The sequence below is a fragment of the Euprymna scolopes genome, chromosome 5 (assembly GCF_053919585.1).
Source record: "Euprymna scolopes isolate OS-2025 chromosome 5, ASM5391958v1, whole genome shotgun sequence".
NCBI classification, from domain to species: Eukaryota; Metazoa; Mollusca; class Cephalopoda; order Sepiida; family Sepiolidae; genus Euprymna; species Euprymna scolopes.
Genome location: NC_136486.1, coordinates 146,830,345 through 146,845,033, shown reverse-complemented (window position 1 = coordinate 146,845,033; position 14,689 = coordinate 146,830,345). Strand labels below are relative to the sequence as shown.

The window sequence follows — 14,689 nt, the reverse complement described above, 5'->3', positions numbered from 1 at the left end:
GGGCAAACTGATGAGGTCTTCCAGGGAGTCGGAAAGCACTTCTCCTTAAGGCAGCGCTTAAACAGTTTCGTAAGTATGGGAGCAAGTTCTGGTTGAAGCTTTTTTAACACTATAATTGGGATGCCGTCAGGGCCAGTTGCTTTACTGGAATCAAGGTTCTTGATTAGCTTGGCGACCTCATGCACAGATATTTGTATGTTACCTAGCATGTTCTGTGTTATAGGAGGAAATATTGGGAGTTGATGGCCTTCGTCGCATAGGGTAGAATTAGCTGCAAAGTTCTTTGCAAATAGTTTGGCCTTGTCTGACGCTGACGAGATGACCTCTGGTCCATTGATAATGGTTTGAATAGAACGCACACTTCTGTTCAGGATCCTATTTGTTATTTGCCATAACTGGTGGGAACCAAGCTGCTGATCAACTACCTTGGATTTAACAGACTGGGCATATAGCTCTCTTGCATTCTATTGAATACCAATGGTCGTTACCAATAAGAAATCAATGGTAAACGGTTGTTGCAATAATGCAAATTAATTTGCAAATGGTGTCGAAATAGGTGGAGAGTACTTGAAATCTGGAGAGATTTGTTGTTACTCAGACTCCAGGGAACACCACAAGTTGTTCACAAAGAGAATTATTTGATAATGGCCTGTGTGAAAACTCCTAGTGAGTGAATAATAATAATAATAATAATAATAATAATAATAATAATAATAATAATAATAATTCTGTCAAAAGAATCCTATCAAATCATCGACTTTGAGGTTCCAGCCGATCATAGGTAGGGTGAATATCAAAGAAAAGGAGAAATGGATCAAATACACAGAGCTAACCAGAGAGCTGAAAGGGATATAGATGATAAAAAAAATCAAAATAATACTTATAATAGTAGGAGTACTAGGAACAATCCGAAAAACTTTGAAAAAAGAATGGGATAAATTGGAATCAGAGGAATGACTGGAAAAATACAGCGAACAACAATAATGAAAACGGTTGAAATATGAAGGAGAACCCTTGAATGCGGAGACTAACACATATGAGCAACAAGAACGAACCAGACAAACTGCTGTAGAGAGAAAACGTGAAAGGCCAGGTGGAACCAAGACACCCCCCCCCCCGCTCAAAAATAAAAGGTGAGACCAAACAGCCAAGTAGAGTCAAGGAGGAAGGAAAGACCGAGAAGAGAGCACTGACCAGATCTCTGCTGGATAAGTGTGAAGAGAACTGGGACCTTGGGGAGGCTTATTGCCACTCAAATTCAAATGAAGACCAATAGAAATTAATGTCAAGCAGCTATTGCGATAATGCAAATTTATTTGCAAATACTATCGAAAGAGGTGAAGAGTACTGGAAACCTGGGGAGACTTGTTGTCACTCAGCTTCCAGGGAACACCACAGGCTGTTTTGAAGGAGAGATCTTTGATAACTTGTGTGAAAGCTCCTTGTGAGCCAATAATAATAATAATAATAATAATAATGAGAAGAAGAAGAAGAAGAAGAAGAAGAAGAAGAAGGTTTTAAAGTGGGAAAATGAAATAAACAAAACATCAAAATACATTGCAATTATCATGAATAAAGAAGAGAATATTTAATTAAGTATAGAAATGTTTTTGTTGCGTTTGTAAGTTTACAAATATGACTGAACATAAAGATAATATTAGCTTACTGCGTTATCGCAAGTGAAACTCGGTGATAGAATAAGGTAATGTTTAGTATGACATGTAACGTTATATGCTTTTATCATGAAATTTAAAACTTTCCAGACGTTTTCTTTTGTGGAATCAATGTTCTTTAGACAGACGTCGGTATTTTATCGCCCTTGTCTGATGTTATCGCTTCTGGTCACCATCGCTATTTCGTATAATGGTTGCTATAAAAATAAAGCTTCTTTTCATGCAGAAAAGGACCCAAGAAGATGTTTGCTATGCATTGCTTAAAGGTTATATTTTGTGGGAAAATGAATTTATACTGGAGAGAGAGAGAGAGAGAGAGAGAGAGAGAGAGAGAGAGAGAGAGAGAGAGAGAGAGAGAGCTTTAGGTTCTCTATGCTAATTATTTAGTTAACAATTAAACTGAAGTGCTGACATGCAGACAGAGATAGCAGGATAACATTTCACACTTAGAAATTATCAAAGTTTTCTACATTACTATGAGTGGTGTGTTTCTCATACTTGTTCTCACAGACAACTCTTATTATTGGTGTTCTCATTCACACAGCTTTCACATAGAGACTGATTTTAAAACCTTCATTTTTTCTCAACTCGAAAAACATGGCGTCATTCTCCATCTCAACCCATACCTCTGTAGTGTCTAATTAATCTGACCTCTCGTTTTGTTTCAACCTACATGTCAGCCATCTTTGATTCAACCCTAGGAATGATTCTATTCTGCAGATTTGGGTCATCATGACATGCACTCAATGTGCCTATGTCAAACTCCATACTAATTGACTTTATCGCCATTGACACAACATAAACAAATTCCTGACAAACCGCCCCCTTAAGTAAGACACTCTATCAAATCTGCAATACTAATGATTACTACAATACTATCTCATTGATTACTGTACACGCAATAACCCTTATCCCTGAGTGGCCTCCGGGGCCTTGATAAGTGGTTACTTCCATGTAAAAAAAAAACACACACACACACACACAGGTCCTTAATATATAACACAGGGATTGCTTAAATTTTGTCACCTCTGGTTTTACAGTAATGCTTTATAGTAATAATAATATCATCATATGCAAGTATTATCTCATAATAATAAATGGACGGGCATTGGTGTTAACTGAATTTGCTGCAGAGAACGATAAAAGGTTGCTATTTTATTAAAATAAGAAAGATGGTATCCAACAGAAAATTATTCCTAGTTAGATAAAGTATTTTCTGGAAGGAGTCTATTATGATGTGATCTGTTTTTTGTATGTCACTCTGGGTTTTTTAAGGATATAATGTTGCCACACATAACTCAAGCATCCACTTTTAAATCATTTCCAGAGATTTTTTTTTCGACATTGAAATTTTCATATTAATCAGAGATGCAATTCATTACAATAATATATAATTATCTACCATAGTCATGATTTAAATATTTTATACTTATTTCAAATATACTGAAAGATAAAAAGGCGTTCGTTCACAAAACAATTAAGCCACAAATAAATTTAATTTTAGTAATAAAACATATGTATAAAAGGTGGATGCAGGTATTAGAATCACGTTTTATTTATTTTTTGCATGTAACTATAGTTTTTAAGTGGAGGTCTGTTTAGTGCTCTCTCCTCTTTCGCTCTCTCCCTCTCTCTTTCTCGGCTTAGTCTTTCTACTCTCCTTGATGCTTCATGGCTATTTTGTTGTATCAGCCTAGGCTAGTGTCATCACATTGTCTTTTTTTTTTTTTTTTGCAATTGGGGGGGGGGGCAGTTTATGAAATTTTCTTGTTCTTCTCAGGTATTCTTTTCCAATTTTTTTCTTTTATTTCTGTAAATTTGATGATGTCTTCTTACAGAACTCCCAAATATTGACAGGTATCATGTTCGCCAAGTTTCCACCCGCATCTCTTCTTGGTTGATCAATTCTATGCCTATTAATGTTGTCTCTAGTTTTCCTTTTTCCATCTCTATCATTGCATACTTTTCCATTCCAAAGCAGTGCACACTTTTTATAATTCTTTTTTATTTATTATAGCAACCATTTTTTTTTCTTTTCTTTTTTTCAGGAATCTGTTTTAACTTGAAAGGTTATATGTCATTCAACTTCCTTCTCTACTTAAAATGATGCACACATTTTTTCAATGAACTCTTTTGTTACTTCCTAACAAATTCAATTTTTTTTTTGTTTTGCTTTACTCTGGATTTGCAATGTTGTGCTAAAGAAGAAGAGTTTGTTATCCTTGTTAAGCGAAGTATGAAGGAACATTTGAAATCTATCAGAAGTCTATTAAAGTTTTCCGTGTTCTAGTTTAAACATTGAAATAACTTCCTTTCTCGCCGACGGGAAACAGAAGCAGAGCAGATCAGTAGTAAGATTAAGACATGATTCGGGTGAATGCTAAAAAGCAAATTGCTCGAATAGCTACCCTCTTTCTTTCTCCACTTCATTAGGATTCGCTCTACTCTTCACTCCCAAAAGCAAGTAAATTTTCACAGAAACGTGTTAACTTAAAATATTTTCAACCAATGCAATTCGTTTTAAGACCAAAAGGTAACAAATCTGTGTCAAATTAACCAAGTCTACAAGAACAGCGATCTGTTCAATATAATCAGATTTCTCAATAATTATCAAACCAGCGCAACTGAAAGACCCATGAGCGTATGCTCAATACACCCTCCCCATTTGGCCGAGGGGGAGAGACAGAAAGGAATATTCAATGATTCCTGTACAAGTTCCATCAGTTCGCACATAGGTTTACATTTACATTTAACAAGAACAAGGTAAACCAACGCACACACATACACAATGCCACGCTCCACAATACTCACATATGTATATTACTTACGTACACATATTATTCACACTATGAACATACTGACATACACATCTCTAAGCCTATTTACTGAACTTTCGTTACCAAACGCGAGTTTGCATAAATGAAAACTTACTGAGTGAAAATAACCTTTATAAATCCATGAAGATCCAATGTTTTAAGTTAACATAAAAAAAAAACAGTGGCAACAAAACTTACGAATTGATTTTCTTCATCAAATCAGGAAGTAAAGTTTGTGTATGGTCCCTGATTTCTTGGAGGAGAATAATGTCGTAACGTTTAATTATCTGCAGAGAAAAGAGAATGGGTCAGCATTTCGATTATTTGAGACTATATTTCAGGTTGACTTATTTTTGTATCTTGGAAAGAATCGGTGTAGTTTTAAATGTTTTCATTCTTTTCTCCTTCTCGGTTGTGGATTTTAAATTTTTACTTTTCTTCTTCTTCTTCTTCTTCTTCTTCTTCTTCTTCTTCTTCTTCTTCTTCTTCTTCTTCTTCTCGATTGTGGATTTGAAATCCGCATATTTAAAAATTCATGTTGCAAAAAATCTATAGAAGTTTCAATTGGTCCGTTATGAAGGAAAGATCTATTGTCTTACTAGATTGGTGTTCGGGTTAAATGTTGCTCAAAAAATCATGGCAAAAATTTTGAAAACTGTTCTCAATAAAGAGGACATCATCAGGGAAAACACAGATTTGTATATAGACGAAATTTTGGTTAATGATACGTGTATAAAAAAAAACTTAAAAACTAATCAATTTTAACTCTGCTTCATTGTACTTTAATCAAAAATTAAGAAGCTCCTTTTTAAGGCTAACACTTGATCTCAAATATGAGTTATTTAGATATTCGTGTGTTGAACTAAAGTTCTTCCTCACCTATCAAATGTTGAATTAGTAAAGAAGGGAAGAACATTAATTTCCTTCTCTTCAATTGACCAATTAATTATGTCATAGCATTTATTTCTTGTAGTCTCTTGGTCTTATCAGATTCTAAGACAAGAATTCATCTAGTCTGCTGGAGTATCCAGGTTAGGCAACATTACTTGAAGAAGATGCACTATTCCTCGTATAATCCAGTGTGAGATAGCCATACAAAGATCTTATTTGAGCTGCGAATACTGTGATTTTGAATATTTGGTCAGGGTTTATTTGAAGGAGAAAGTATCCCCATACCAGGTTATCCTAACAAACCCCTATACATAAAGTCCTTATTCACTCGAGGATAGCGTCTAGTAGGCAGTAGTTCTATCCATAATACTACACCAGGTACTTTATATATTCATGATAAAATTATATAATATGTAATATAGTATATCTTATTTATTAGTATATATACTATTATAGTATGTATTATATAGTGTTGTAGTATGTACTATATAGTATATACTATTATAATATGTATTATATAGTATATAGTATATCCTATATAGTATGTACTATTATAATATGTACTATTTACTAGTATATAGTATATACTATTATAGTATGTAGTATCTAGTATATACTATTATAATATATAGTATATTGTATATACTATTATAGTATGTACTGCATACTATATACTAATATGGTACATACGATATACTATATGGAATGTATTATTATAGTATTACAGTTATAGTATGTACTATTTACTATTATATAGTATATACTATTATAGTATGTAGTATATAGTATATATACTATTATGGTATGTAATATATAGTATGTACTATTATAGCATGTACTGTTATAACATGTACTATTTATTAGTATATAAATATAATATTATAGCATGTAATATATAATATAGGATAGCATGTAGTGTATATAGTATATAGTATTATAGTATGTAGTATATAGTATATATTGTAATAGTATTTATTGTATGCTATATAGTATGTACTATTTATATATGTGCTATTAATTATTTCCCTTTAAATAAGCAAAGTGAGTGCCAGCAGATTACTTTACTCATGACCACTTTTTACCGTAAATTAAATTGTTTATAACTTATTTTAAATGTTAACATTTTTATGCAGATGAGTTTTAAATGAGTAGGTAAGTTCAAATAAATAGTTTTCGACTAATTTCCCAACAATATTTCCTTCAAAATATTATATGTTACCAGTAGTAACGATGAATACTATGAGTATTAAATTTCTTTTTTTCTTCTTCCAAATGAAAGGAAAATGTAATTTTTTTTTCACGTTCGCTCTTCTCGTATCGAACAACTAAAATAGCTTACCTTTATCAAAATCGGAAATACAAATTTGTCTTTCAACTTCTTGTGTCCAAATCCCTGGATATTAAAAGATCCGATTCTTAAGGCGGTAGTTATTTGCGATAGACACAATAAGGCAACAAATATCGCCGTGTTTGTCTTCATAGTTAAATCGTGATTCAAAGACTGACGAAACACCTATTCATGGAATTGAAGTACTTAGTTATAGAAAGGAAAACAATCTTTATGTAGCCTTCCTTAATGCAACCATCTGGAATTAATATATTGTGTTCACAGGCATAAAGTATCCATTGATAAGATAAAATGAACAGCAATATTGTTTCTGGCCAGGGTCGTCAGCGGTGGTATATAAGGTCATTTTACCTCACAACTCTATTTAGTTGAGGGTGGCTAAGTGGTTAACACGAGGTGCTGAAAACTGCAGAAATATATATTAGTTTTGTGGAGAAAGATGGCCCTGAAAAGGGCTGTTTTATCGCATTTAGTAGTACTAGTTAAGAAAACATTTTGTATTGGGATAGCCGTCGGTTGACGGAGAGGTCGACCAACCCCAGAAGCAGCTGCTGCTCCAGGACCAACTGCCTTCACCTTCCTGCAGTTTCCAACACCTTCCTGCAGTTTCCAGGGATAACCGTAAAGCCGCTCCAGCTTTAACACAAGACTTACAACTTTCTTTTATTTACCTTCCGGTAAATAAACCTGAACGATATTTTTATCGTTCACAAAAGTGCAATTGCGTTTTGTCCTTTCTTCTGTGCCATTGTTGTTTACCTTTTTCTTGCTTGTGTCAAAATTATTTTGAGACTATACCTTAAGTCTTGATGTTTAATCTCTGAAATCCGCATCGGTCTGTTTGCAGTCAAACTTGATGTGTTTATGGATATATTTATGCTGAGTTTGTCGCTTGTAGCATTTTTATACATCTTTTCTGTTATCCATTTTAAACTGTCGATCGAGGAGGAATAATGTATGCTGTGCTCTTTCAATAGTGGGTTTAATATCAGCTGACCGTTCTATGCCAATAATTTTTTGTCAATGTGTTACAATATGCCACAATGGAGTTGTGCGCACAAAAATAAAAGGTCTGTGATAACATTGTTGTATTTTTTATCCGTTTGATTATTAACTAATTGCACAAAAAGGCGCCATATTGTTTTCTATATTCAGCGAACAGCCTTGTACTGTTAGAACTAAATATGGTTGATTGAAAGTTATCGGTGAGTGCAAGTGAGTCTGCATGATTTTTTGTGTTCTTAGTCTGCAAGTGCATTTGCAGATGAGTGTGAGTCTGCACTTGTTGATTGTATCTCCATGTTGTGGAGATACTTGCCGAGATTGATGATACATTGTGGTCGAAGTCAGTTACACAAAGCTTGCAAGTGGTGTTGGTGTGCGTCGTCTGACTTGATTGGATCCCCTGTGTGTTGATTGAATCATCGAACGGCCAGTCGTTGAGATTTTTTAATGTGCGCATTGTAGATTAACTCGTTTTGAACTAGTGCGATTTCTTCCATCGTGGTTATTGGTGATGTCCGTGGATTTTATGTGCTTCATGAATGCCCATGAGGGTTTGGGCTGTAAAATCAGTTGTCGGAGAGAGTTGGTAGGACCTTAAGGGGGTTGGTGATATCTACAAAGCTTGATATTTTACATCCCGTATGAAATCAAAATCTCAATGTTGATTCTAGGCTGAGTTTGTTGAGATGTTTCATAGTCATGGTTGGTCAAGTCTGGGTGAAATGTCATCTTCTTCAAACAGTTATTGTCTGCGTCCAAAGATGATGTGGGTTTTTTCATCATCTTCTTTGCCAAACGCTCCTTCTTTGTCTGTGTCTTAGCATTACGTCGTGAGGTCACCACTTGCTGCAGGACCGACCATTGGTGACAACCGACCCTACAACTAAAGGTGACACAGGCAAGAAAGAGGTAAATGGCAAAGAAGAGAGGATTAAAAAGCAATTGTACTGTGGTGAACAATAAAAATACCGTCCAGATATATTTACTGAAAAGTAAATAAAAGAAAGTTGTAAGTTTTGTTTAAAGCTGGAATACTGCTTGAGTTCAAGCTTGAACTACTTTACTGTCGTCGTTAGAAACTGTAGGAAGATGCTGGCAGCTATGTAAGAGTGCTATAAACTGCAAGAAAGAGCTGGAGCGGCTTTACTGTCATCGCTGGAAACTGCACAAGACTTTCTCTTATTTACCTTTCGGTAAATAAACCTGAACAGTATTTCTATCGTTCACAACAGTACAATTACCTTTTGTCTCCTCTTCTTTGCCATTGTTGTTTATCTTTTTCTTGTCTGTGTCACCTTTTGGTTGTAGGGTCGATTGTCACCAACGGTCAATCCCACAACGTAACTATAAACATGCTTCTCCAATTTAATCCATAAGCGACGTGGTCTGTATTTTTAGTGTTAAATATGTGTACTAAATATTAATAAATGCCATCATGACTTACATTAAAACAAAATAGACTTTACATAAATTGCAGACAAACAGAAAACCTAGAATAAAACCCTAAACTTATATTACATGGATGGAATTATAGCAGCGGAGAACAGACTGGTATTCCTTTGAGTTCTACCTTGACGAATTCAACTGACTCAACTTCATTTTTAAGTTTCGGTATGCGATCAATGTAAAACCTCATCAGTTATTCTTTTTCTTTGTGCCATGAATGAATTTAAAGATATTATATTCAAGTTTATTTTTAGTTGGTCTTGGTAAGTGTATTTATTTCAAATACTTTGGTATTTTCTGTTGGTGTGTCTGCACATTCTACCTTTTCTATTCTTATTTTTAGGTACGTGCAAAATGAATGGCCGATACTCAAAATGTATAAACATTTTGACCACTCCCTTAACTTAAAAATTAACCAATTTCAATGAAATTTTCAGTATTTATTAAATACTAATCACGGAATATAATGAACCCATTATTTTTATTTGATTTTTAGTGAAAATGTATTATTTTGCTTAAACAAAAATACCTTTACTAAAGTTATGGTTTTCAGTAGTAAAAAAATAAAAACAATCAATTAATTTATTTTTGCTTTTTTTATAAAAATAAAGCATCATAAATTACAACAATTAAAAAAAAATTTTTTTTCAGGAACATTACGAAAAACGCCTTTAAAGTCCGTATTAATGAACTCGATATAACTTGAAGAAAAATTAATTTTTCGAACTAGCAATATTACCATTGAATTAAGCATTGTTTATTTAATATTATCACATAAAAAAGTTATAATTGCAAAAAATATTTCTTCTTTTTGTTAAGGTTTACCATTCTAGCGTAATTTTTATATGTAAGATTCTAATATTTTCCTTGCATGGATGATCGTGTAACTTCCAGTGTTACATAATTTTTATATAATTTGGAAAAATAAAATATAATTGAAAAAATTTTAAAGCACAGAAAAATAATTAAATTAAAAAATGGTGAAGTTCATACAAACGTTCACTATAGGTATGTATGGATGCACGGCTATGAAGAAAAAATAAACCCAGTCTGTTTTTCCCTCCGTCTCACTCCTTCCAACCACCTGACGTCAGTTTTAGATATGCATGTACAAGTTTTTATGTGCTTCCGTACGTTTTGAAATTTTGCCGCCATGTTTTATCCATGTATAATATTTTAATTGCAGAAATCCCCCTCTGGAAGAAAGTATTGTAGATTTGCAACAACAGATGCCACATACAAATTTATTATGTCTAGACTATTAGCCATTATCTTATGTAACTTTAGAACGACATCTTAGAAACATTTAGTCGTTATAATAAAATCCTACATTTCATCCTAGGAGCAACACCATCACAATCGCAGAATCTTTAGAGAAAGTAGCCATTAAATTGCAGGAACCTACTTATTTTGTAATTCTTAGTGTTGCACACCAGCTTTCGTTATGACTACAAAGACTTTTGCGAAACAGAATAAAAGCAAATGTGTTCTGATTTAAATAAAAAAGAGGGAAACAGTGAAGATGGGTTCTCCAATTTTAGACATCGATAAAAGTAAAGGAAAAACCATAAATAAACAAGTGTGAACTCACTAATACAACTAAGTTGGAAATTTAAATACAAATATTTATTTACATAAATACAGGAAATAATCCAGATCTAGTATGGAAAAAGGAATTTTAAAATATATCTAACTGAAAAACAAGTAATACATTCATGCATAAAGTTTATCCAGGTGGGGATTTTTATCCTCGGCCTCCAAAATCAACAGAGATTAGACCATTCCTGTAATGACTTTGTTCTTGTTGATGCCGGTGAAATGCTAGTTCTGTGCAGTTCTAGGAGGTCCACGCCCCTCCCCCCAGGCTTTGCCTTCTCTCTTTCAGAATAGGTTAGTTTATTGCTAATCGCTTGAGGCGCTCTTACTGTGAAATGCTGACGGGGTTGTTCAAGCACTTTTTGCAGGTTATAGTGCCCCCTTCTTGCAGGACGCTGGTTTCTCAATCCCACTTTCCGACCTTTGTGTCACAGTTCTTGTAGTGTGACAGAACTAAATACCTTCATGCATAAAGTTTATGAGAAAAAAGTGAGGTTTCAACTCATGATATATTGGTGGACAAGAAGCTACAGTATAAAAAGTAATAGTTCTCTGTGTATAAGAATAATCTCTACTATCATATAAAAGAAAGTTTTTGTCTTTAAGTTTGTTCCCTATGGACTCGAAAACGGCTGGGCCAATTTTTATGAAATTTCACATGAAGGTGCTTTGCAACACAACTCTGGGCTGGGCCTCATCATACACACAGGCAAGAAAATGCTCACTCACCCTAAGTCCTGGTAGCTACATTTTTAACTCTGTTTAGTGGTGGACCTTTCAAGGATGACCAGACTCTGATCACGTGAAAATACCGCTCAGATGCTTGGAACACACAAAACGTGCATGACCCTAAGTCTATGTGGCAACACTGTTTACTTCGGCCGGCTGTACATCGCTTCAACTTATCACAATGGCTTGATCTGTGTCTTCACTGTCTGGGCGTTAGGGTAGATCTGAAATCAACTGCACCTTCAATTCGACAGGCAATCAACAAATAAAGAAAAACCAACGACCATTTTTCTTATAAACAAAAAGTAATTATTCACTGAAAGTTCAAAAAAACTCTGATCGTTCATAAGGTGTGGCTCTAACTACAAATTCTCTGGAGACAGATGGCTTAGTAAAGTTATGGTGAATAACCCTAAGTCCGGGGGATGGTCTCTGCACAGTGTAGATTCAGGGACTTAAAATGGGGTGAGATTTAAGTCAGGACTGGTGTAAACCCCCAGGCAGTAGGTAGAGTGTGTTTTAAGTCAGAGATTTCTCTCTGACTGGTGTGAAAGCCTAATTGGCAGAGTGTTTCCTCAACATTATTGTTGCCTTTCATTATATTGAGAATCAGGTGCGCTTACCCCCGCCTTTAATTCCTAGAATTCCATTTCACAATTCTCAGAAAACAAATCTCAGAAAGTTTTTCGAAATTCTCAAACTCTAAAAAAAATTTCCGTTTCTTCTTTTTCCTTAATCTTCCACTCCCAACAGGAAGGTTAATTGCCTTCACCCTCCATCACGTGGGAGAGTCTCTACATTTCACCATCACTCATGTGAGTGGGTCCATCCTTCATTTGCATAACCAGGGGGAGGGTCCAAGTGCCATTTCGTATGAGTAAACAAATAAATAATTTAGTTATCTTTTTTGGGGTGATCAAATTCCCCAGGACAAAATTTAATAGACACTTGACTTTGTATCTACCATCTTGTTTTTCCTTATCCAAAGAAACTCATAACACCAGACCTCTGTTTCAGGTTACCCAATAATAATTTCTGACCACCCAGAATTTAGTTAACTGCTTTTCTTCACAGGGGAGGCTTATTCAAATGAACTTGTCAAATCACCAAAAGGCGCCATGTCTAGCAATTTTTTGAGATACCTTTATATTGTAATGTCATGTTTTCAGCTAGTGCTCGTTTTTAATGGCCGTTTATGTCAACAGAAATTATCATAACAGAAAATAGATTTCTTCTTTATCAATATCCACAAATAAGTGGGTGCATGTATTAAATTGATATCATAACAACCTTTTCTAACAGTGCCCTTTTTTTTCTACCATTATCAACATCATCACTGCCATCATCAACATCATCACCACCATCATCATCATCATTACATCCAACGACACTGTCACACTTTATGTGTCTAGCGGTGTTATTTGATAGGTTTTTGTATCGGAATGTCTTTGATAAGTATCGATAATCGATAATTGAACTAATCCGATGAAAGAAGGAAAGGTGATTTTAATGCCTTACACAGCTCAACATCACAAGTGAATTTGAGAAGTTTTATTACGACACAAGCAAAAAGGCCCAGCATATAAAATCAACAGTTTCTTTGATATGACAAAGGTATGTTCGAAATGAATAATTCTGTTTAGAACTTAATTGAACTATGATACTTGCCTTTAGTTCATAAATTCCAGCCACTATCATAGCACAATTAGAAAAATCCAGCATATAAAATCAACAGTAGGTTCTTTGATATGACAGGGGTGTGTCCGAAATTAATGTCTCTGTATGGAGCACAATTTAATCATGATATCTTGGCTTTTGCATTTTCAACTTTAATTTAAGCCATTGTATAAAAATAATTTTATAAAACCAACACTAGATTCTCTAAAGTGCAATGTAAACTGCAGTGTATTGTGGACTACCTCACTGTGGGGAACCATTTGAAACTTCCTTCTGGTGCACCACGATGGTCCCCAACTAGATCAGGTATTCGATCGATTTGATTGAAAAGTAAGGGATTTTGATAACATCGGGTCTCTCCGCTTGTATTAAAATAAGCACGTCAATAAGCAAAGTAAATGTGAATCCGAAGTATAGGGCAAGGATGAATTGATTCTGGATACAGTCTTCTTCCGAGGTCACAAATTAGAATACAAATTGGCAACAGCATGCAGCCGAAAACGAATTGAGGTATAACACGTTCACTCCCGTTTATTGAGTGAAAATGACAAACATTTTATCGGTGGGATGATATTTTAAATTCAACTTTTTTCATTCATAATGGAAAAGAGTCCAAATATTAAATTTGTTCATTTCAGTTTCTTGTTAACTTGAAAGTGCGGCTTTGCCCAATATTCTAGGTAAGCTTACAAAGGCTTTTGTTTTTCTTTGTTTTCGTTTTTTTTTTCTTTTCCATATCAATGGCATACAAGAAAACGTGTTAACTGCATCTGTTCCCAACTTTAGAACTTCTATAGATGTCAGTTACATAACTGAGTGCGTACATGGTGCGTAGGTGGGTTCGTGTAGACGTATAACCGATGTTGGTGAAAAATGTCAGACATATTTAGAACCAAGTTAGCTGGGTGCTTTGACCTTATTCGGTAGGGTAACGCAATCGACAATCACCATCAACGATTGCCGGTATATAGGGTGATAGAGAAAATAGTATGTATTTTTTGTTCATTTAAAATTATCTATTTTTCACTCAAATATTGAAATAAGGAATAAAATATAAAAATGTACCCATAGTTATTCTCACAATGTTTCACCCGGCGTAACTTTCAATTTCTTCAGTTCACTCTTATCGAATTTGGGAATCTTTCGTTAAACTCAGTGTTGTATAGGGGTGTACATGACGGAGACGTGACGACCTTAATGGAGTACACAGCGGCGACGTCAACGACCCAATTACTTGGTGAGTTCACATTTATGGTTGATATAGATGACGAGATGTGTAATGGACAGTTCTTTTTAATCACGGTGGGGCATATTTCCTTTTCCCTTACTCACGGCACCAAATCAACATGTGTGTAGCATACCCGGGACGAGATGTCATTTATAATAGAAGATACATTATAGAGGTGAAGAGACGATGTGTGCATGAATAATTCTTTAAACACAGAGGGGAGATACATTATTGATGGGGGGGGGTACAGTCAACATTATGGAAAAGGTTTCATATAAAG

The 14,689-nt window shown here is 34.6% G+C and overlaps 1 protein-coding gene across 2 annotated transcripts in view; it reads right to left on the bottom strand.

Moving 5' to 3' along the window:
* Positions 1-6,910, bottom strand: part of LOC145277011 (deoxyribonuclease-1-like) — a 61,590-nt gene extending 54,680 nt beyond the window's left edge. For both annotated transcript variants that reach the window (XM_080128609.1, XM_080128610.1), the window contains exons 1-2: positions 6,720-6,910; positions 4,688-4,776 (exon numbers count right to left, since the gene is read on the bottom strand). In XM_080128609.1, coding sequence (XP_079984735.1) covers positions 4,688-4,776; positions 6,720-6,860 — 230 coding nt within the window. In that variant the 5' untranslated portion in view covers positions 6,861-6,910. The remainder of the gene's footprint in view (positions 1-4,687; positions 4,777-6,719) is intronic.
* Positions 6,911-14,689: the final 7,779 nt, after the last annotated feature.